The following is a 21,482-nucleotide window of genomic DNA, read 5'->3' on the forward strand; positions in this document are numbered from 1 at the left end:
GATTCCAGACAGATAATGCTTTTATAACTATATATTCATTAACTTAAGGCAAGAGGTTGATTACAAGAACAAATGCCTAACTCATTTTTTTTTTATTTCGCACCGAAACCTCAGCACCAGTACATCAGTGTAAGGTTAGAAAATTAAAGGTGCAAGTTTTTTCTCGTATTTGGGTCGTCGTGCCACATTTATAATACCAAAAGGGTGTTTAACTGATTTAGTTGGTTCATTCTTCGAGGATTGTAGCAGCAGAACTTGTGGAACATAGACACAGAAAGGAAGACACAGCTGCGTCTACGTCTATTCGTTCCTTTCTGTGTCGGTGTTCCACAAGTTTCGCTGCTACAATCCTCGAAGAACTTATAGTACAATGTAGTCTATCTTTACCGATAAACAATCATGTCGACCTGAGCAGACATCGCCAAAATGCACGCCATCACGGTGAGCTGGTGTCACAACTCAAGGAGGCGGCGCCACACATCTTTCGTTCTTGCATCTTTTCGGGCTTATCAAGTTTCATCTCAAAGTAAGAACAACCTAGCTGTATTGCAGAAAGTAGGAGTGAACGAATACTCAACAGATTTTTTTTTATTTAGATGTAGGAACAATAGTACATTTCATATCAATTGTCGAATATCAGAAAATGTATCATGTACGTTAATGTAGAAAGTAGAGGTGTGGGAATACCGAATAGCAGAATGTTGTCTTTTTATTTAGACAAAGTGCCCGCCCACGCTGCCACCATATGAAAACGATCTGCAATGTGGACAAAGTGCGCACCGCCGCCATATCTTGAAAGCGATATGCAATGTGGACAAAGTGCGCCCAGTGCCGGTAGCTTCGTATGCACTGTGCTTTTGATGTTTAGTGCATGCTGAAGCGACAGACAGAACCAAGGTAAATTTGCTCGCTGCTGCTGTCACGGTTATCTTGCTTAGTTTGCTATTGCAACTGATGCTTCGCCTTTCGGGAAACACTGCGACTTTTTTTTTTCCTTGTTTTTTTTTTTTTTTACTTTAGACGTTCGTCCCTTGCTCTTCGCAACAAAATTGTTAGACATCGCAACAAAAGTTTCTGAAGAGAGGCGTGTCGGATATTACGGACTTCGGATAAAACGAACGATTTCTGTCGGATTACCAGGCACCCTTGTAAAGAGCCAACTGTATTAATAATGACTGTCACATGGTCTCAACCCCCTAAGCATACGCAAAGAATCGCTATCAAAAGAATGTTGAAGTTAAAGTTACAAAAATTTGAGGTTGCTGTATGCTTCAGATGGAGGAAAAAACAGTCAAATTAGCAGTAGAAACAAAGAAACCAGCCACATTGCTGAGGGAATCAAGAAGACATGATACTTATGCTTTATATCATTTTTTTCCCTGTAATAAACTTTATTTGACAGTCAGCACACAGTGTGGTGTTCCCTCCTTTTCTTAGTCCTTGTCTTCAGTTGCGCTGCTCAAGCCATGAATGTATACCAACTTGCCAAATTCTCAGTCCATCTGATGGACATTTTGCTTGCAGGTTCAACTTCATGACACTGTCAAGTGCATTCCCATGAAGGGGCACCACGGTCTAACGGAGTACATCTGGACATATGAGACACGTTACAGACAAACAAAACAAAATTGCTTCTGAAGTTTGGTTAATGAAGATGTGCTGGATAACTTCTATAAAGACTTTAATGTTGTATTTGGCTTACTCGCGCATGTTATATAGGCAGATTTCTTTTCATACCCCTTTCCGAGGGTTATAATATGTTGGAGTGGTTAAACCTACAAAAATACAGTACATATTTTCTTTCATCGTTGCTTCATCATGCAGCTGTTTGGCCAGTGAACACTTGAAAGTTAGTTTGAATTCAATTATAACAACTTGCCTGACATTAAAAAAAATAAAGAGAAAATTTCAAGCGTGGGGATTGCCACTGCAGTAGAGAAGAACTAACCTGTGCAGTGCAGCAAAAAGCTCATCGATATTGTAGACCAGCAAGTCTTCTAGTGATGAGTCCGTCTCCAAAAGGCTGCGGATAAGGCGAGCTATGTGTAGCAACCGCTGAAGCCAGCCTTTGTCCGAGTCACCTGTTTTAAAAGCCCAACAATGTACCCTTTCTGCATTATTGTTGGCGGATAGGACGCAAACAGGAAAGTGTAAATAGACTATCTCTTACAAGGAATAAACTTGACAGCATGATTTAATGCCACTACGTATTCAGTCGGTAAGGATGGTGTTGGCCCAAAACAAAGTGCACAATCTGAAGTCAAGTTCACAAGACACAAAGGGGTGAAAGCAAAAATGAGGAATTGCATCTTGCTCACACCTAATTTATCATCTCGTTTGTCCAGAACAGTACATTTATCTCAAGCAGCAAGTTCACTATCCATGATAGTACATTTAAAATCTAGTCAGACCCCATTCGTAATGAAATGAGTTGATCTTAATGAAAAGAAAAGGAATAATGGCTATAATGAAGTATCATAATTTCATTTGAAATTTCCGTAGAAGCCTATGCACGCAAAAATCTCCTTTCAATGAGGCAAACATTTCATTTGAATAGATATGACAACCTTTTCTTAGTTCAGAATGAAGGTTTATTGACAATTTTGTGCCTATTAGCTCAATATCTGGTGATCTATGACACTGCATTAGAGAAAGCAGTCATCTCACAAATGAAAATGCAGCAGAAAATATTTCGTGATCCTTTGACGGTGCACAGCAGGTTTTTGCATTGGCTTAGCCAGTGATTAACAACAGTATGCCCTACCCTCCTTTTGGAAATGGCCTGATAATGAAGTAATCGATATAAGGAAGTAAATTAAGCTTCTCCTTCAACTTTGTCATGGTGAGATTTGAAAATGTGCTGGAGTACATTTTCAGTATGATCACCTCTTAGCTAACAGAACCAAGTGAGTGCTGTTAGCAATGCATCCTAGTCGGTATAGTTTATTATTGTGTCTTGTTAAAGTTCATTGCTTTAGCACTAAGGTACAGCTAAACCTTGATATCAAACTGCAATATGTGCAACAAATCTCTCGATATAATGAAGGCAGTATTTAACCTTTTTAACTTCTTGTCCATAGAAAACCAAGTGTAGTGAACCTCAATACAGCGAAATCTCACTGCCATCGTGAAGGAGTACAGAGGCAATAAATGGAAACAGCCAAGGGGTGCAGATGGTCAAATGGTTGATTTACAAGCAAGCAGTTTGCGAACACACCTCTGCAACAGTGCGCTGCGTGACAGAGAGTGGTTGCCAAAGCAGAGCAGCACCTTTGCCAGCAGCGACGAATTCAGCTGGTCATGGCTTTCAAAATCGCGCAATGCGTGCCGTGCCACCCGATTTCAGAGGTTATAACTGGTGAGTGCAATGTCGGCACAGCATATCGCTGATTTGCACTGATGCATTCTACGCCACGTATAGTTATTCGAAGCATGCAATGCGCTGGTGCCCAATTTGGTATTTTTTAGCCAGGGGAGCATGCGCCTCCTTCTCGCTCTAGCTCGGCCGTGGTTGCGCATGGCTGTCAGCGCAGCTGAGCCCATACATGGCCCGCACCCTATCTTTAAGGTAATCTGCGGCGGGCGCAAAGTCTGGAGAGCCAAGCTGGCTGTGGCTTCATGTGCGCTGTCTTGCCGCACATTTAGCGCTGGAGGTAGTGTAATCTTGAGTTTTGGAGATGGATTGAAGTGAGATGCAGATGGAGCGTTTTCTCCACTGTGCCTGCGGTCTTCATGGTAAAGCCAGTCCACTTTGAGTGACACTATTAGCCGCCGCGGCAGGACAGACACGAAAGTTTGACAGCCTTCGCTTCGTACCATCGATGGGAAGATATCGTCGACATGACATGAAACGGTATCTTTGGTCCCCAACTCTCAAATTCAACAAAATGAAACTTTTTATCATTCAAATTAGTTTTTTTTTTTCAATTGCTTGATCATTTGGAAAATCTTACGGCCCTTTTTATGTAAGGAAAATCCCTTGGAGATTGTATTATTTCCATAAAACTTCAAATTTCTATATAATGAAATTTCAATACAGTCGACTTCCATTAATTTGACCCTGACGAGATCGACAAAACTTTTCGAATTATCTGGTGGGTTGACTTAAGCAAGATGCATAAAAAATGCACAACACCCTGCTGATTCATTTGGAAGCAGTTGCCCGATTCTAGCACACGCCAGAATTAAACACGTGCCCACTTTCTATCCGTCCAAAGTAGAAATTTAGCACATGCCCAATCTTTTAGCAAGAAAAATGGGCAAGGGTCTAATATGTGATGCACAATGGCAGCCGGTTTTTAAAGTCAGCTTCGCCGCAATACACCATGTTATGCAGTAAAGCATACGAACGCCACAAAGGTGGTTTGGTTTTGTATCTGTTTGCAGTGCACAGGCAATTTCCGGCCCAATTTACTTGAAAAAAAAAAAAAAGAAGGGCACATGTCACAAACTGCTAAATACCGTAATCAGGCATAGTGAGCTATGGTTATTTCTTGAAATTTTTCCTAGGGCAGGCCAAAAATAGGCGTTTTTGACAGAAGATTTGACGTGTGTCTATTCACTGTCCCTCAAGCTCCAGACAAGACCAACGCTGCCAATAAGGGGGTCACCATAGGGGTCAGGAGCGTCTGTTGTGGCTAATCAAGTTCGAATTACCAGGCAAAAAAGAAAAAGTCAGACAACAATATAAGTAAGGTCCTAAAATCTTCAATACACAATATAATAAGATGCACACACATCGTAGCTCAGCTACTTCTAAAAGATGTGGTGTTATATAATTCTGGTCATGTCCAAGAAAAGGTTTTTGTGCATCACCCATCCTAGCAAATGCATTTTGTCATTTATTTGTCATTAACTTCAATGCTCATCTAAAGGCCAATAAAAACACTTCATTTAGATGTCATGGGAAGAGGTGTAAGAGGTCACTACCACCCTATCTTAATATTCGTTTGTGACCATAAAGATCACAGTGCAGGAATGTATTTGAATCATTTGAACTATCACTGGTGCCACCAGAAGCTTGGTAAATAAGCAATCCGGGAAAACACACTAGCAAATATTGAAAAATGTCAGGAAATGCGTTGCAGATGACACCAACTTCAGCTTCTTGGTAAAGAAAAAATTCCCATGTCTAATCCTGTAAGGATACTATCATTGCCCACAGGCTGGTAGACACCTCAGCTATCTACAAGTAAAAAGCTGACTTACAGGGCTTGCAGAGTTCGCAGACAATGACTTGCCAACCATTAATCTTCACCCGCCACCGGACAAGTGAGCTATCTGCAGCAGATGGCCCCAAAGAGAACAAAAATGTGCATTTAGGTACACTTCCCAGTGAACAATAAAGAATACAGTAATAGTAGAATGTTTTCATGTGACTCACTTCCAGATTTGAACACAGTCCCTTCTGTCCCAAGTGGAATGAACAGTGCATCTGCATGAACGCAATGTACAGATGTAATGCACTATATTAAGAGCAGGTTTGCAAAATATGTACACAGCGATTCACTTTTAGCATGCATCCTGTGAGTAAAAGGCTTTGCTCCATAATGTGCTTGCCATGGGTGCCAGCATGAGCAGAATTAGCATCACCATGTCGTCTGCTACACAGGCACAGAATGACATGTAGCAGACAAGTCTTCTAGCTCACTATTGTCAATGGCCAGCTGTCTTATCAAGCCCCAGAAATGACTGCAAATGTGCTGTTGACCAGGAACAGGCTGCCACTGCTGTGAATGAACAAACTTCCCTTCATGGGAAGTTGTGAAACATGCACTCCTGTAGCTGACGTGGTGTTGCAGCACATGTGCTCTGTAGGAGACAAGGTATTATTTGTACCACCTTGTCCTCTACAAAAATGCTAGTTCTGCTCCCTCTGCATGTAAAATTTGTCGAACTCACTCCTAGCACGGCATGGTTCACAGCATAAGCCACACGCTCGCATGTTAATATAATAGAGTGCTGCCCTGTACATGCAAAATATTACTGTAGTTCAGACTCACGAATGCCATAGGGATATCGAGTTGTTCTTAGCGAAACACGCAAGCCATCCTCGGCAACCTGCAACACGTCACTTGGCACACTGTCCAGAGGTTCCAAAAAGCAAGGCACACCTCCAAACCTGGTTATTACCTGCACCAAAAACAGGAACGTTGATAAGCCTTCCTTAACTTGAAGCTGTCACTGCCATATAAAAAAGAAGAGTGAGAAATGTGCTTGCCACATGAGACACCAACACATTTTGTAAAAAGGCAGCTGAAGCCCACCACGTTTTTCCACATATGTGCATAGCTTTGGAGCTATATGAACATGTACATCAATAGCTAGCATGCACAGTGTTAAGTTTACAGGAAAAAGCAGGCCAACCAGATGAGACGAAACAAGGAGCACACCGACTCAGCGATTGTGTTGTCCTATCTCACAATACCACATTTTTTCTATATTCATGAGCCATCTTGCCCAACAGTCAGTCCTTCCTAGTGGTAAGTTTAGCTGAAGCATTTCTTTATTAGTTAAACAGCGGCACACGAGTGTTACAACAAAAAATTATGGCTGCCAAATGTGTACCCCAATTTCTTTCCATTCTATACTAAGTGTCGTGTGCTATAACTTGTAATACACATGACAAGTCCGTCACTACCGTGTTGGTAAGAGTGACCATTCAGTTAAAGGTTTTAAACGACAAAGAATAAAGAAAGCCTCATCCTTCTTGACTGGTTACATTTTCTTTTACCTTTGCTTGGCCCGGCCCTATTGCTTCTGGTAATACGACTCTGGTTAATTAGATTTTTTGGTTAATTAGATCCATACCAAAGGTCCCGGCCAGCACCCGTACATTTCTATAGGCCCGTACTTCCGTCATTTCGACGCTAAAATTGGCTTTCACCGAATAACTCGCACTTGACTGATCAGCACACACATGCCTGACTGCTCTATGGCGACTGCAAGAGCGACCCCTTCACTGACAGTGTCGGTATCACCGTAGCTCAGGTACTGTGAATGCATGAAACAAACGTCAATTCTCGTTGAGAACGCCTATGTTCGGCCTGCCATAGGAATATTTTCAAGTGAAAAGGGTAGCTCACAATGAATAATTACAATTTTTACCCAATTAAAATTTGTCCAAAAATTGGCTGCATAGGAAATCGAACACAAAACCAAAACCGCGTTCGCAGCTTTCACAACAGTTTACTGTCAGAGCCAGCCTAGGCAGCATCATCGCCATTGCCATCACAAGATGGGGAGAGATGAAGTACTCGCGTAGCATGACAGTGAGAACGCACCACTTTCATTCTTCAATTACAAAACCTCATTTAAAAGGTAACTTATTTTATATGCTAAGTTAGCAGCAACAAGTAGCATCACATCTTTTGTGGCATTCCAAAGAATTGCATGTGTTGCAGGATGAACTAGTGAAGTGGTTAGACTAGGCATGGGCCACCACCCAGTTTGGGACTGTTCAAGAGTTGTTGGATAAATACAGAATGTCAAACATGCAATGGATTATATGGAGGACATGTTGCAGTATATAGAAAGCAATAAAGTGCTGTCTGAGACTGTTGAGGGTGGACATTATGCGTAAATAAATTTACATACTGTGATGGTAAAGCTTACTGGTTTCATCTATTTTCTTTTTGCCAGAATCAGAGGCATGCTACGTATTTCTTGCCAAAAATGAAGTGCACGTTGGCTTTCTGCTATGTTTAGGTGCTTTAATGTCCTTTTTATGTTTGTTTTCTACTTTTATAACATAGAGGTGCGCATTCAATTCAGGGTTGTGTTAGAACTGGTCAAATACTGCCAAATCAATCAGCAGTAGCAATCAGCAGTGTGTTTTAGCATTTTTTTCTGCATCTTATTTAATATGACCCGCCAAATAATTAGATCAATTTCATTGGTCCTGACAGAGTCGAATTAACGGTACCTGGTTTGACAATACCTGATTAGTATGCCGTCTGGGTTGTCTGTCTTGGGAATTTTACAGTACTAGTTCAAAGTTCAGATGTTAAAGCTTTTGACCAGACAGCCTCGGTTCATCTTTAACGAAGCAGCATACTCACATTATGCGAGCTCTCAGGGCTTGCCCTAGCTAATGCAGCTAGCATTTGGATCAGTGGTTCCGCCTTCAAGGGAAACATTTCCTCTGCTTCGACAAGCAGATGGCCTAGTCCAGAAGTTTCACCCTGTGATAAGAAGACAGCAGGAAAAGGTCAGCAGTGCCTCTGAAGAGTAACACAGTACAAGCACAGTTTTGTTTCCCAGTCACTAGCAAGTCATGTATTCTTTCCTCTCCATTAGCAGTTTAGTTCTAAGTTCTTTGGAGTGTCTTTTTTTTTTCTCCAGAACTGTTGACACAGAATGCAGAAAACAGTTTATCTCGTGATTAAGGTATAAAACGTGAATAAGGTATTTCAATATCTCAGTCACAGAAAAATCCACTTTTGATGTAGGTACTTCACCCATGACAGGCTCTGAATCGGAAACACCTATTACAAATCCCTCATCTGAAAAGTTTTACTGTGCTAAGCACTCATGAGCTACAAATCAGGATTTCTCTGTAACATCACGCTCAAAGCTTTGGAAATGAAAGTAAAGCGAGAAAGGTTCATAGATTTATGCCCCAGAGGTCTGAAGTGGATGCTCTATCATTATGCCAAAACCACATTGCATATTCAGTGAAAAACAAAGGAGTTGCATTATTTAAGTTCACAAAACAGTTTTAGTGGCTCACATCAAATATAGCGGCCAGACACAAAAGTTCTTTTTTTATGGTTAAAATGGAACCTTAAAAATTATAAGTACCCAGGGCCTCAAAGGGCAAGCAACACTCCTCCTAGTCTTCTCCCATTTCGCAAGGAAAAAAGTTTGCTTTATAATCTTACTGTGCCTTAGAAAGCGTGCTTTGTAGGTCACATTAAAGGTAGCACAAAAATTTGAAATTCTTTGCTTATTTACATTGTGGGGGTTCCACTCTGCGTGCGGCTAGGGCTGAAGGCGAGCTCCGGATCTAGCCCCACGCAGTCGCTTCGTGGTACTCCCAACCCGTAGCGCGGGAATCGCGGCTACGCCGGGTTCGGACGAATAAGGCAACCAGCGGTGTCAACGGTAACAACGTTTATTGCTATTAGCAATAGCGAACACTCGCAGAGGGACGTCCTCTCAGTAATAGTAATAAATAGGCTGGCCTCGTTGCCCGGGATAGTCACGCAACGTGGTCACTCACGGGTAGCGGCAGGTACTCCAGTCCGGCAGGTTATGGGTCCGGCCTCAGAGAGCCAGCGTCTCCCCCGGTCGCGCTGTTTTGTACCTTTTTACCTGGGCGAGGGGAATGTCCTCCTCGCCCGTTAGCTGCCTGCCCGCGAGTCGGGGAGGAAGGGCGCGTGCGCGTCGCGAGAGCGAGGGAGAATCGGGAGAGGGCATAGTGCGCCTCTCCCCTGTCTATGCCGGCTCTCGACGCAACGGCGCGGGGGAAGATGGGCGCGTGTGCTCCCCACAACATCAAGTGTTTCAAAACTTTGTAGCATACACTCTCCAGTACTCTAACATTTCCCAACAATGTGCTTATTCATGGCATCGCAATTAATACTGCATTGAATCAGCCAAACCGCTACAGTGAAAGCTTGTTAATTTGAATTTTGCGGGGATGCTACGAAAATTCAAATTATACAAAATTCAAACTAATGAAAGTCAGAAAAAATCACTTGGTTAAAGTGCATATATAGTCCAACGTAGCGTGAGCGCACACGCGCAGACACTGCGTGACGTTTGCGTGAACAACATCTATAGTTCGACGCGCTGGCGCAGCCAACGTAACCAGACATGACCAACACGGTCCGACGTGTCCAACGTCAAGATAGCTCTTGCTCCATCCGCGCGTTCATCGCGCTGACCCACAATGCATGGCACGGAGAAAAAAACATGATGCACTTTCGCCCGAAAGGTGAAGCATCGATTGTGACAGCAAATTAGTAGATAGCTATACGAAGAAAGGATATAGTAGCTTCATCGGCCGTAGAAACTTGTAAACATTCGCTTACTAATTAAGTTAACAAGCACGGTGTCAAGCACGCATAGGTAAACATGAACCCATCTTGCTCAATGACCGCGGAAACTCGCTAAAAATGCTGGAGTTAGGAATCGCGGCGGCAGCAGCGAGCGAACTGACCTTCGTGCATCTCTGGCTTCAACGCGAACGAAACGTCGAAGGCACAGCGCATACGAAGTTACCAACACTACACACACTCTGCAAACATTGCGGATTGCTTTGAATTTGAGGCCCACGTGGGCACACACTTTGGCCACATCGCAGATCGCTTTCAAGATACGGCACCTGCACGGCCGCATCTTGAGCAGCAGCTGCCGGAGAAGAATGCAGCCCCTCTCTCGCCTCAACCCCTTGCCACGCACATGAGAGTTGACATTCCATTATGCTGTACTTTAAATTATTGAGAAAGAGGGATTAAGTGTAAATCATTGTACATGTCCTCATAGCTATCTTGAAGGTCACCACGTTGCGCGTGAGCATTCATTTTTTTCTTTTTTTAACGAGATGATATGCCGTCAGTTACACAAATAAAATGTCCAGACTGAATGCCACATAAACGCAAGGCAACAATAACTCAAGCAATACCACCACTGCCACATGAGCTTTAGGCCTCCTACAGGTATGGTTCAGCGTGCATTACCCTTAATCACAAAGACCATAGCTCGCAATAACACATAAAAATGTGAAACTTTTTTCTCCCCTCTGCCACTTCAAACATTGCAAGACAGCATGTGAAGGTTATAAAGATGCCACTCTACGTATCACGTGCCATGAAAGTATTGAAGAAAATGAAGTCACTTCACAACATGTGTACAAATGTTGCAAGTCATTCGCACTGCGGCACGGCCTTCAATATAAAAATCACAATGCTAACCCTAAAAGCTGGCATTGTCTAGCTGTATAAAACTGTGATACACCTTGCGCACGTTTCTAGCCCAGATGGGGCATGCAGTGGTTTCGTTAAATCTAAAATGCTGGATCCAAACTCATCCAGATTAAGCTACATTTCAATTCAGGACAGGACGTCAGCAAATACTCAGGGCAGCATTGTGGTGCTATAGGTACACAGCCGGGGCCATCGAAGGGTCAAGCATGCTTAGAAAAAATTGCAGGGCGTGACAAAATAAAGCACTCCACAAAATGGAATATTGGAAAAGGAATATCCCGGGGAAGACAGGGAAAACCAACAGCAAGTAACAAACCTCATTCCAGAAGTCTTGGGCAACAGTTGGGTACTCAAGAAGCTTCTCTGCAAGATGAAACAGTGGCTGCAATAGAGAATAAAAACCAAGAGCCATCCATTACACCTGCAGCACCCAACATAGTAAGTCAATGAGTACTTCACTATTCCTTTAAACGTGAGCAGAACAGTATGACATGGTGTGTTCTCTATTCACACAACTGTCAGAAATCATAAGAAAAAGAAATCAGCAGACTTCAGCGGTTCCTCGAGCTCATTTGCTGTGACAGCCACGGGCTCTCACAATGGACACAGCCATAAAAGAGCAACTTAAACTTTGCGATTCCTGCAACGTGAGCCTTGTTTCCTGCAGTATTGCCTGTTATTACCTCCGAAATACAATTGATCCTCCACATAACGAACATGTAGATAGCAAATTATCGGCTATAATGAGGTAAATCTCAAGTGTTTCCTGTCGTTATCAGCGGGTAACAAATATGTGTTTACAATAAATACTGGATATAATGAAAGCATTTTTGTATCGCATGCGACTTTGTCATAACAAGGTTGAACTGTATATGCACTGAGGCCACCACACTCAGAGTCTGCGTGGTGTATGGTTGGTAATATTGATGAGAGATTCATCTATTAAATGTATCCTGCAACATGATTCATCTTCATCGATGTCCGCCTTTCATTTAATTGACTTGATCGCCCGCTTAGGACTGTCCGATAAATCATTTCTGAGAGTTTGACAGGAGTGCGTGAAAATTTTCAAATCGTACTGGAATGGTGGCGCACGAGCAGTGACTGTGCTGCTGTGGTAGAGTGACTGTCGACTATTTTTCCCAGTGATGCTGAGCCGAACACTTCCCTCCTCTGACGCTGGGGGCTTGAAATGCCCTCGCAATTCCAGGCACACTACAGCAACCTAGTCATTGATCATCATCCCAGTCCACTAAAGACATGGCACAGCATGCCTGCCCGTTTGTAGTATGTATTGGACATAGCGATGGAGTTCATGTCGATTCTGGCAGACCTATAGCATCCCAGCATCTATTTTCGCATACTGGTTGCATGGCCACTCAAAGAAAAGATGGTTTCACCCAAACATCCCAGCCAATTGACATTCCTTCGGTCTGTAGCAAAGAGCATGTGGTTTAAAATCGTAAACCAGTAATTTTCTTTTCCCTGTGCATACAACAATTTCTTGCACATAAGTTGGACTTTACCTTGCACTTTTGCCATTTTATAATGTATACTGTTTATCTTTTCGAAAGCCAGTAGTGCCAACTACATTTAGGCTTTAACAAGTCAAAGATTATCCTGTATCAAACGTATCAAAAGTAAATAACTGTGTTTCACACTATTTAAGTGTGCCCTGCAAGACTTTTGATTATTCAATTAATCCATGAAAAACCCTGCATCGAACGCAATTAATTGATTAAAGGCTAAAATGATGAATCATTAATCGTTAATCGAATAAAAGAATTAATCAACCATCCATAGCAGGAACAAAACCTCGTAGAAATCGCCAAGCGTGAATGTGGTATAATAGCTCCGTGGTAAGCTCATCCAACACCAAACTGAACAGCGATGTTGGGGCATAGGTGTGAACCCTGATGAAACTGGTGGCAGCCACCTGAGCGACGCGGGGACCAGAGCCGAAGAACACTTTTGTTTAACCCTTTGGGTTTTTGGGTGCCTTTTTCAAAGTGCAACAAATTCAATTTCTGTCCAATTTCTGTCTAACTGGCAATATATTGATGAATGTTCTGAAATTTCTCATCTGAAAATTTTAACAGAAGTTAAGGCATGCTAATCAATTAATATGATTAGATAATATGATTAGATATAAAATAAACATAATTAAGATAATCAGTATTTCTCAGCGAACATGGTGCCCTCATCATTGTCTCGTCAAGACACCTCATAATCAATATCAATGTCCTCTGAATCGGAGTTGATAAGTTCATGAAGGTATGCATCAGTTAAAAAAAAAAGACAAAGTGCAGCCTTTTTGTGTGAGTTTGCCATGTCAGAAGAGACATGAGCAACACGAACAATTGATATAGAATTACTGTATATGGCTTTCTTTAAGGAGCCAGTGTTGAGACCTTGTTTTCCCAATCGCCACTCGCATTACCATTCTTCGAACATAGTCAAGTGGTTCCAAAGCAACCACGCAACACAAAGAAGCCATCACTCTGTCACCACAGTTCCATGCTTCCTTCAATGAGCAACGTCCAGACGACTGCTTCCAAAATTTGTCTATATTCTTTCTTTTTTGTGTATGTGTGTGCGTGTGCAGACATCACACAATAAAACCCTTATTTTTTTCTGTATTTTGAAGTCATCCAAGGCTGCTGGTTAGCATGTGTTTCGACACATGGAGCCACTAAGCTGTGCTCAACGATAGATTTAGCACTAGGCGACATCATCTAAATGCATGCAGTGGGATATTTTTATTCATTCAGAAGAAATCGAACAATTACCATAGCTAATATGTTCAAGTTTGTAATAAAGTTGTCTTAAATTGTCCCACATAAAGCAGGTAGGCCACGGGGGGTTAGCATACAACAAACACAATCATTCATGCCATAATGGGCTTGGCTCCTGTAAATGTGATGTGTGGCTTTCCCTCAAAAACTTGGTTCATTCTGCACACAAGATGGTGAACCTGTGCACAACCTTGGCTCCTAAAGGAGCCATATACAGAAACTCTAAATCAATAAGCTTTCTCGCTCTATCTGTGGTATAAGAACAAAACCTACCACAAAATTTTAGTGTAACCAACTTCTGGTTAGATAAGAACATTAGTTTTTAGTGTAACCAACTCCTGGTTAGATAATAATGTTAGATAAGCGCGAGCCGGACATGGAAAAAAACAGCATGTACTGTATACACACACAGCCGCGATTTCCAACAGTTTATTCTTGTGATCCTGTTGCTACTTTATACACAAATAACATCAATTTAATCTTAGCAAATCAGTGCGCAGATCTGAAAAAATGCAAAGGCTTTATGACCTATCAATTCTAAGCAGTCCGTGCTGGCACACCCAGAAAATCAAATTATTTTCCTGTTAGTGCAAAAGGCACAATGGTGCAACCAATCTACAGATGTTTCAGGTTGAGAAATTATCTTGGGAATGGCCTCTTAAAGGGCTAAGTCTCCTCACCTCAATGGGACCAAGGCTGCGATGATTGAACGATGCAACCAGGAGAAAGACGAGCTCGTAGACAATGGCATGAACCTTGTTCGGAAGGATCTGCGAAACGATGTCAAGCAGTGTACATGCCTCGGGATGTTATTATTCTTTTTTAATAGTACAGCACTTCTCACAAATCAACTAAGTGTGTTGCTTTTGTGCCTCCTTCTACCCAAATTCAATTGCTTCCAAAACAATCCGTGTCTGGACTTGTCTAGCACATATTGAGCTGTAATCTCTTCGAGGGCATAGAAAACTTAAAGTGATCTGACTTTGTTTCGCACTCTTTGCCATTCATGAATTCATTCATTCGCATTAAGCATAGAAAGAATTTAAAGCCTCATTGGAGTAGCTGATTACAGCACATCTGCCCTCGGTGAAAAATAACTGCAGTGAAATTCATACGTGTATTTGTTCCCATGTTAACAGTTGAAGTCACTAAAACCCTCATAACCTTGTCACACTGTGCAAGTGACACTATTAGTGAGGCTTCACTATAACCTTGCCTGTTGCTTCAAGAAACCTCAAACACACAAACATGATCAGTCACAAAGTACAGTTAGTTTTGCCCAACAACTTTCTCTTGCGAGGTTGTCAGCAACTGCTGTCACCACTGAAACGAAACATTTAATATTGCAGCGAGGGTATAAGGTGGTAAGTGTGGCCGTGCAAAGACTCTCCCCAAAAGGATGTTGCAAGAAATGACATCTGTTTATTCAAGAAATTGAACTAAAATGCCCTCTGAAGGCATGCATTTCTTTAGGCACATTGGTTGTGTGAGGCCCACCAACGAGTGAGCATGACTCGCAGAAAGGTGCACTGATTGAGGCACAGCATTCGCTATGTGAGGAATCACAAACAAACTGGATAATGCATAATCTCACGGTTTGTACAGTATTGGGCACAGCGCCAAAGATGTTGTGCACATGTTACTGTACTTGCACAAGACGTTACCTTGATCACACTGTTCTCTGGCTTGCCAAAGCTGTACTTTTGGTAAATGGCAACATCTGTAGTCCTGGTCTGATAACCTGTCAACTCAATCATGCTACATCATCATCATCATCATCATCATCATCATCATCATCATCATCAGCAGCAGCAGCAGCAGCAGCAGCAGCAGCAGCAGCAGCAGCAGCAGCAGCAGCAGCAGCAGCAGCAGCAGCAGCAGCAGCCTATTTTATGTTTACTGCAGGACGAAGGCCTCTCCCTGCGATCTACAATTACCCCTGTCCTGTGCCAACTGATACCAACTAGTGCCCCCGAATTTCCTGATTTCATCACCCCGCCTAGTCTTCTGCTATCCTCGACTGCACATCCCTTCTCTTGGCACCCACTCTGTAACCCTAATGGTCCACCGGGTTATCTAGCCTGCGCATTACATGACCTGCCCAGCTCCATTTCTTTCTGTTAATGTTCATTAGAATATCGGCTATACACATTTGCGTTGTGATCCAAACCGCTCTCTTTCTGTCTCTTAACGTTATGCCTAGCAATCTTCGTTCCATTGCTCTTTCCACGCTCCTTAACTTGTTCTCAAGCTTCTTTGCCAGTCTCAAAGTTTCTGCCCCATATGTAAGCACCAGTAAAATGCACTGACTGTACGCCTTCCTTTTCAATTATAATGGTAAGGTTCCTGTCAGGAGCTGACAATGTCGGGCTTATGTGCTCCAAACCCATTTTTATCCTTCTGTGAATTTCCTTCTCATGATCAGGGCTCCCTGTTAGTAAGTGACCTAGGTAAACATACTCCTTCACAGACTCTAGAGGCTGACTGGCGATCCTGAACTCTTGTTCCCTTGCCCAGCTATTCACGATTATCTTTGTCTCCTGCATATTAATCTGCAACCCCACTCTTACACTCTCTCTGTTAAGGTCCTCAATCATTCGTTGTAACTCGTCTGCATTGTTGCTGAATAGAACAATGTCATCAGTAAATTGAAGGTTGCTGAGATATTCGCCGTCGATCCTCACTCCTAAGCCTTCCCAGTTTAATAGCTTGAATACTTCTTCCAAGCACGCAGTGAATAGCATTGGAGACATTGTGTCTCCTTGTCTCTCCCCTTTCCTTATAGGTATCTTCCTACTTTTCTTGTGTAGAATTAAGGTAGCTGTGGAATCTCTGTAGATATTTTCCAAGATATTTATGTAAGTGTCCTGTACTCCTTGATTACATAATGCCTATATGACTGCTGGTATCTCTACTGAATCAAATGCCTTTTCGTAATCTATGAAAGCCATATAGAGAGGCTGATTGTACTCTGTAGATTTTTCGATTATGTGCACCGATACTCTACATGGACGTGATCCATTGTAGAGTATTCGTTCCTGAAGCCAGCCTGTTCCCTTGGTTGACTGAAGTCAAGTGTTGCCCCCATTCTATTGCAAATTATCTTGGTGAATATTTTATATTGTAGTGGGAGTAAGCTAATGGGCCTATAATTATTCAATTCTTTAACGCCTCCCTTTTTGTGGATTATACAATGTTTCCATTCTTTCAGTTTTCAGGGACCCTTGAAGTCGATAGACACTTCGTAGAGAGCTGCCAGTTTTTCAAGCATTATGTCTCCTACATCTTTGATTAAATCCACTGTTATTCCATCTTCTGCCAATTTTCCCAGTTTCATGTCTTGCAAGGCCCTTCTGACCTCATCGCTAGTTATAGAAGGAATCTCTGCAACCTGTTCATTATTGTTCCAAATGGAGTTGTCTTGAGTCCTCTGGGTACTGTACAGGTCAGCATAGAATTCTTCCGCTGCTTTTACTATACTTTTGAGATTGCCGATGATATTACCCTGCTTATTTTTTGGTGCATACATCTTGGTTTGTCCTATGCAAAGTTTCCTTCTCACTGATTTCATGCTGTGTCCATCTTTTACGGCTTCCTCACTCTTTCTCACGTAATTTCGAATATCCCTTATTTTTGCCTTGATCAGTTTTGACAGTTACGTGAATTCTATTCTATCTCTTGAGTTGGACACTTTCATTCTTTGCCGTTTTTTTATTAGATCCTTTGTTACTTGGGAGAGCTTGCCCACTGGTTGCCTTGGTGCCTTACCTCCCACTTTAACTGCTGCCTCTGAAAGCAACCTAGTTACGATTTCATTCATTACCTCTATGTCATCTTCATCTCATTGCCTCATCTTCATTTCATTAGAACAACAAGGCAATTCTGGATCAGGTAACCAAGAACTAGCATAGCCCAGTCTATGCTCGTTACAATGGGTACCGGGTACAACAGACGTTCGGATATAACAGATCATATTTCAGCCTTAGTTTGTTCTACCTATTACTGCAACGATGTTCACTTTTAACCAGACTGTGCTACAATGGACTATCAGCTACAGCGGACAAAATCAGCAGCAATTTTTTTCAATATCGGTATCATAAAACATACTTTTGCAATGTCGACACGGGCTGACAACTGACTTGTGCAGGTCAGCTGACGATCGTGGCTCAATATGGCACACGCGAGGGAGGAAGGCGGGGCAGAAATGCACCGTCTTCTATTGCGCGCAAGGCATGGAGGCGAGAGAGAGAGAGGGTCAGACTCCAGCAGCTGCTGCTTACGGGGCGGCCACCTTATCTCGAAAGCGATCTGCAATGTGGACAAAGTGTGCCCGGTGCTGGTAGCTTCGTATGCGCTGTGCTTTCCACGTTTCATTCGTGTTGAAGTGAGAGACAGCGGGAAGGTCAATGCACTCACTGCTGCTGCTGCACTTATTTTGCTTAATTTGCTGTCACAAACGATGCTTCGCCTTCTGGGCAAAACTGTGACTTTTTTATTTGTTTTTTACTTGGAACGTTGATTACTCACGCTTAGCAATAAAGTTGTTAGACATCGTGACAAAAGTTTTTTTCAAGTGAGGCGTTTCGAATATTACGGACGTCGGATAAAACGGACATTTTTTGTCGGATTATCATGATCTGTTGTAATGAGAGTCGATTGTATGTAGGTAATTGCAAGTAACCATGTTCAAGTGCCTTTGTTTTGTATAACCTAAACACTAAGCACAGCCTTAAGTAAGTGAAGTTCTTCAACGCTTAATGCTGTTCTTGCATAGTTGAACAGGTTTTTGTTATAAGTATGTTACATTTCTTGCTTTTTTATTGTTTTACAACTGTTTTGTATCTTTCATATCCTTTAGTGTTAATTTCTTTTTCTCCTTTATGCCATTTTTTGCAATGTGAAATGATGTAACCACCCATTTATAATGCCCTTTGGGCAAGTGTAGGTATACGAATAGACCAATTCATGAAAAGAGCACCATGAAACAGCACAATGATAAGGAGCACCACGAAGCAGCAAGCAGCGATGGGATAAAGATGTCGATCCCGATAACCCTAAAACGTACCCCATCCCCAAAGAAAGCGGGGTGCCGCAGCGCACTGTTGAGATAGCCAAAGGCGTCCATTCGGAGAGCCTCTTTTCCCAGTCCGGCTGTCCGAGTGCCCGGCAGGATCCAGGAGCGAACGAGAAGCCATGAGAGCAGCAAAGGGCCGTGGGCTGGGTTTCCACCCAGGCAGGACATGCTGCGGTCTAGTTGCTGCACACAGACGGAAAGGACAACGCTGCTGTGCTATGGCGCCAACTACACTTGCACACATAATGAAACAGAGGCGTCACATTTTGTAAGGAAGTGTACGCATCCAGTGCAGAGGTGCTTAGAAATTTGTTGATAGATGGTGCAATTGCAATTCACACAAGAAGCCCATACACACACAGAGCACTACACTTGCAACAGAAGGGTTCATCTCCATGACTGTGAAATAAATATGGGGGAGAGAGACAGAGAGAGTCACATTCCAAACCCAAAAATTAAAACAAGCTGACGTGAAAAAGGTAGTATACATACATACAAAATGCGCAGAAACATACATCCCACTAAATGTTGTCTCACCTGCAGTGCGTCCGGATCTTTCAGCAGCTGATGGTCTGTCCTGAATGGGGGGGAGGGAGGAAGAAGAAAAAGGAAAAACGAAAGAGCTCAAGTTCCCAACTTGACTCCCAGCTTTGACAGTGAAGGATGAAGACACTCACATCATGCTCCCCTGGTGGTATCGATGTAGCCAGTCAAGATCAAGGCTCTCTACGAGCACAAGGCATTCTAAGTAACTGCAACAAAGCGCAACGAAAATTATAAGTGCACATACGCAGGGAGTCGGCATTTTCCAAGTACAATGCGGTGCACAAAGGTAGGCTTGCATTACCAGAATGTGCTTCTCGTCGGCGGCCTCAAAGTGCACTTAAAATGCAATGACCCAGTCATCACATTCACTTTAGAAAAATGCAAGTGCGAAATTTTGAAGCTCGATTTATCATATGTCCACCTTGCATACCTTATAAGGTCCAGCATGGGCCTGTGGCTGTCACCCAGAAGCTTCCTGAAAGAACGTCGCTGCCCAAAGTTGTGCTTCTGTTGGAGAACAAGCAATGAGAATCAATGTAGAACATAAAGAACAGAGAACAAGGAATGAGAACACTAAGTGATTTTATTTATTTATTTATTTATTTATTTATTTATTTATTTATTTATTGGGATTAATGTTACAAGGTTGACATTCGGACAAGTATGTAGAGATCCATTACAAAACAAGGGTAGCGAAGCAGACAAAAAAAAAAAGAAACCACAAATCCTTTTGGCATCTTTTTGTCCTTGTCTGCTGTGCTACGCTCATTTCATAATGGTTTCAACATTTCAAAGCAACACTCAGTTGCTGAAAGAGAGCTGTAAATAGAGGAGGGGCTTTAGTATTTTGACCACCTGCATTCCTTATAAGAGCACCGACAGAAAACGTATGCCTCATTTTCATTTCTTTATCGGAGAGCTGTTGACCCACTAGTAATTACACTACGGAGCCAGAATTCCTTGAATGTACAACAAATAACTAATTATGTTACCTTTTAATGCAACTAGTTGAAAACGTGCACCTGGTGTAGCGTGGATTTGAATGTCAAAAAGGAGATTATCCATATCACCGAAACCTGATGCGGCAGTCTCGCGGTACTAGACATCACTGATGCATACATAGTACATACACCATTACCATGCTGCAGAAGGCAGAGTCTATTCAGCACTCAACAGGACAAGAGGAGAAAGCAGGTTCCCCTCCCTTTTTGATTAGAAAGGCTAATTCGGCAGCTTTCAGTGACAGTCGTTATATGGGCTTCAACCATTACCCATGTTGACTGGCACCCTCTCAAGTTGCTTGTAATACCCCGTGACCACCACCTCCGCTTTTGATGATGTGCACAGTCTCCCTTTTCCCATCTGACAGCAAGTGCATTCTGAACTGCCTGCGTAAAAGGCACTGTAATTAATTATTTGTGGTGCCCTTGAGCCAGTGAGGCTTCATACCATAATCATGGAGAAAACAACCACCTAACAAAGAAAAAGAAAATAATGAAAAAAATTATGCGGATCCCATTCACTGCGGGAATCGATGTAAGTGAAGCTTTCTGAGTTGTTTGCTATGAGCAACGATTATTAGTGGTGACGCTGATTGCAAATGTTTAATTTCTTCAACATTTTGTCCAATACGAGAGTGGTGAGTTGATGTTGAATGTTACATTACCTGCACCACTGATGTTTATCTGTGTAGTACACAGAACACACAGGGGAAGGTGTTCGCTTGAGGCAGTGTTGTGCGCCACACTTCATAACCTCTGAGGGTTGAGCATATTCATTCCCTCACATGGCACATCGCATTGTGGCAGAAGTGTTAAACCTTAATTGAATTCTGGGGCTGTATGTGCCAAAACCACAATCAGATTATGAGGCATGCCATAGTGGCAAACTACGAATTAATTTGGCACCCTGGTGTTCTTTAACATGTCCCTAAACCTAAGTGCATGAGCGTTTTTTATTTCACCCCCGTCGAAATGTGGCTGCTCCAATCAGGATCAAACCCGCAACCTTGAGAAATGCCATAGCCGCAGGGCTACTGTGACGGGCAAAGAAGCGTTCATTTGACGTGCGACTGCTGCCGCAGTGTCGCCTAGACCCTACAGTGCGCTTTAATTTGGCTCTGCCTCTGTACACCCT

At 42.6% G+C, this 21,482-nt stretch overlaps 1 protein-coding gene across 1 annotated transcript in view; it reads right to left on the minus strand.

Moving 5' to 3' along the window:
• The window catches only part of Nup188 (nuclear pore complex protein Nup188), a 75,184-nt gene that overhangs the window by 45,071 nt on the left and 8,631 nt on the right, over positions 1-21,482 (minus strand). The window contains exons 12-22 of the mRNA XM_050170852.3: positions 19,777-19,853; positions 19,478-19,552; positions 19,338-19,377; positions 18,792-18,983; positions 14,407-14,496; positions 11,248-11,313; positions 8,061-8,183; positions 6,003-6,132; positions 5,384-5,434; positions 5,209-5,280; positions 1,949-2,081 (exon numbers count right to left, since the gene is read on the minus strand). Of these exons, the coding sequence (XP_050026809.2) occupies positions 1,949-2,081; positions 5,209-5,280; positions 5,384-5,434; positions 6,003-6,132; positions 8,061-8,183; positions 11,248-11,313; positions 14,407-14,496; positions 18,792-18,983; positions 19,338-19,377; positions 19,478-19,552; positions 19,777-19,853 (1,049 nt within the window). The remainder of the gene's footprint in view (positions 1-1,948; positions 2,082-5,208; positions 5,281-5,383; positions 5,435-6,002; positions 6,133-8,060; positions 8,184-11,247; positions 11,314-14,406; positions 14,497-18,791; positions 18,984-19,337; positions 19,378-19,477; positions 19,553-19,776; positions 19,854-21,482) is intronic.

The sequence above is a fragment of the Dermacentor andersoni genome, chromosome 6 (genome assembly GCF_023375885.2).
Source record: "Dermacentor andersoni chromosome 6, qqDerAnde1_hic_scaffold, whole genome shotgun sequence".
In the NCBI taxonomy this organism is placed as follows: Eukaryota; Metazoa; Arthropoda; class Arachnida; order Ixodida; family Ixodidae; genus Dermacentor; species Dermacentor andersoni.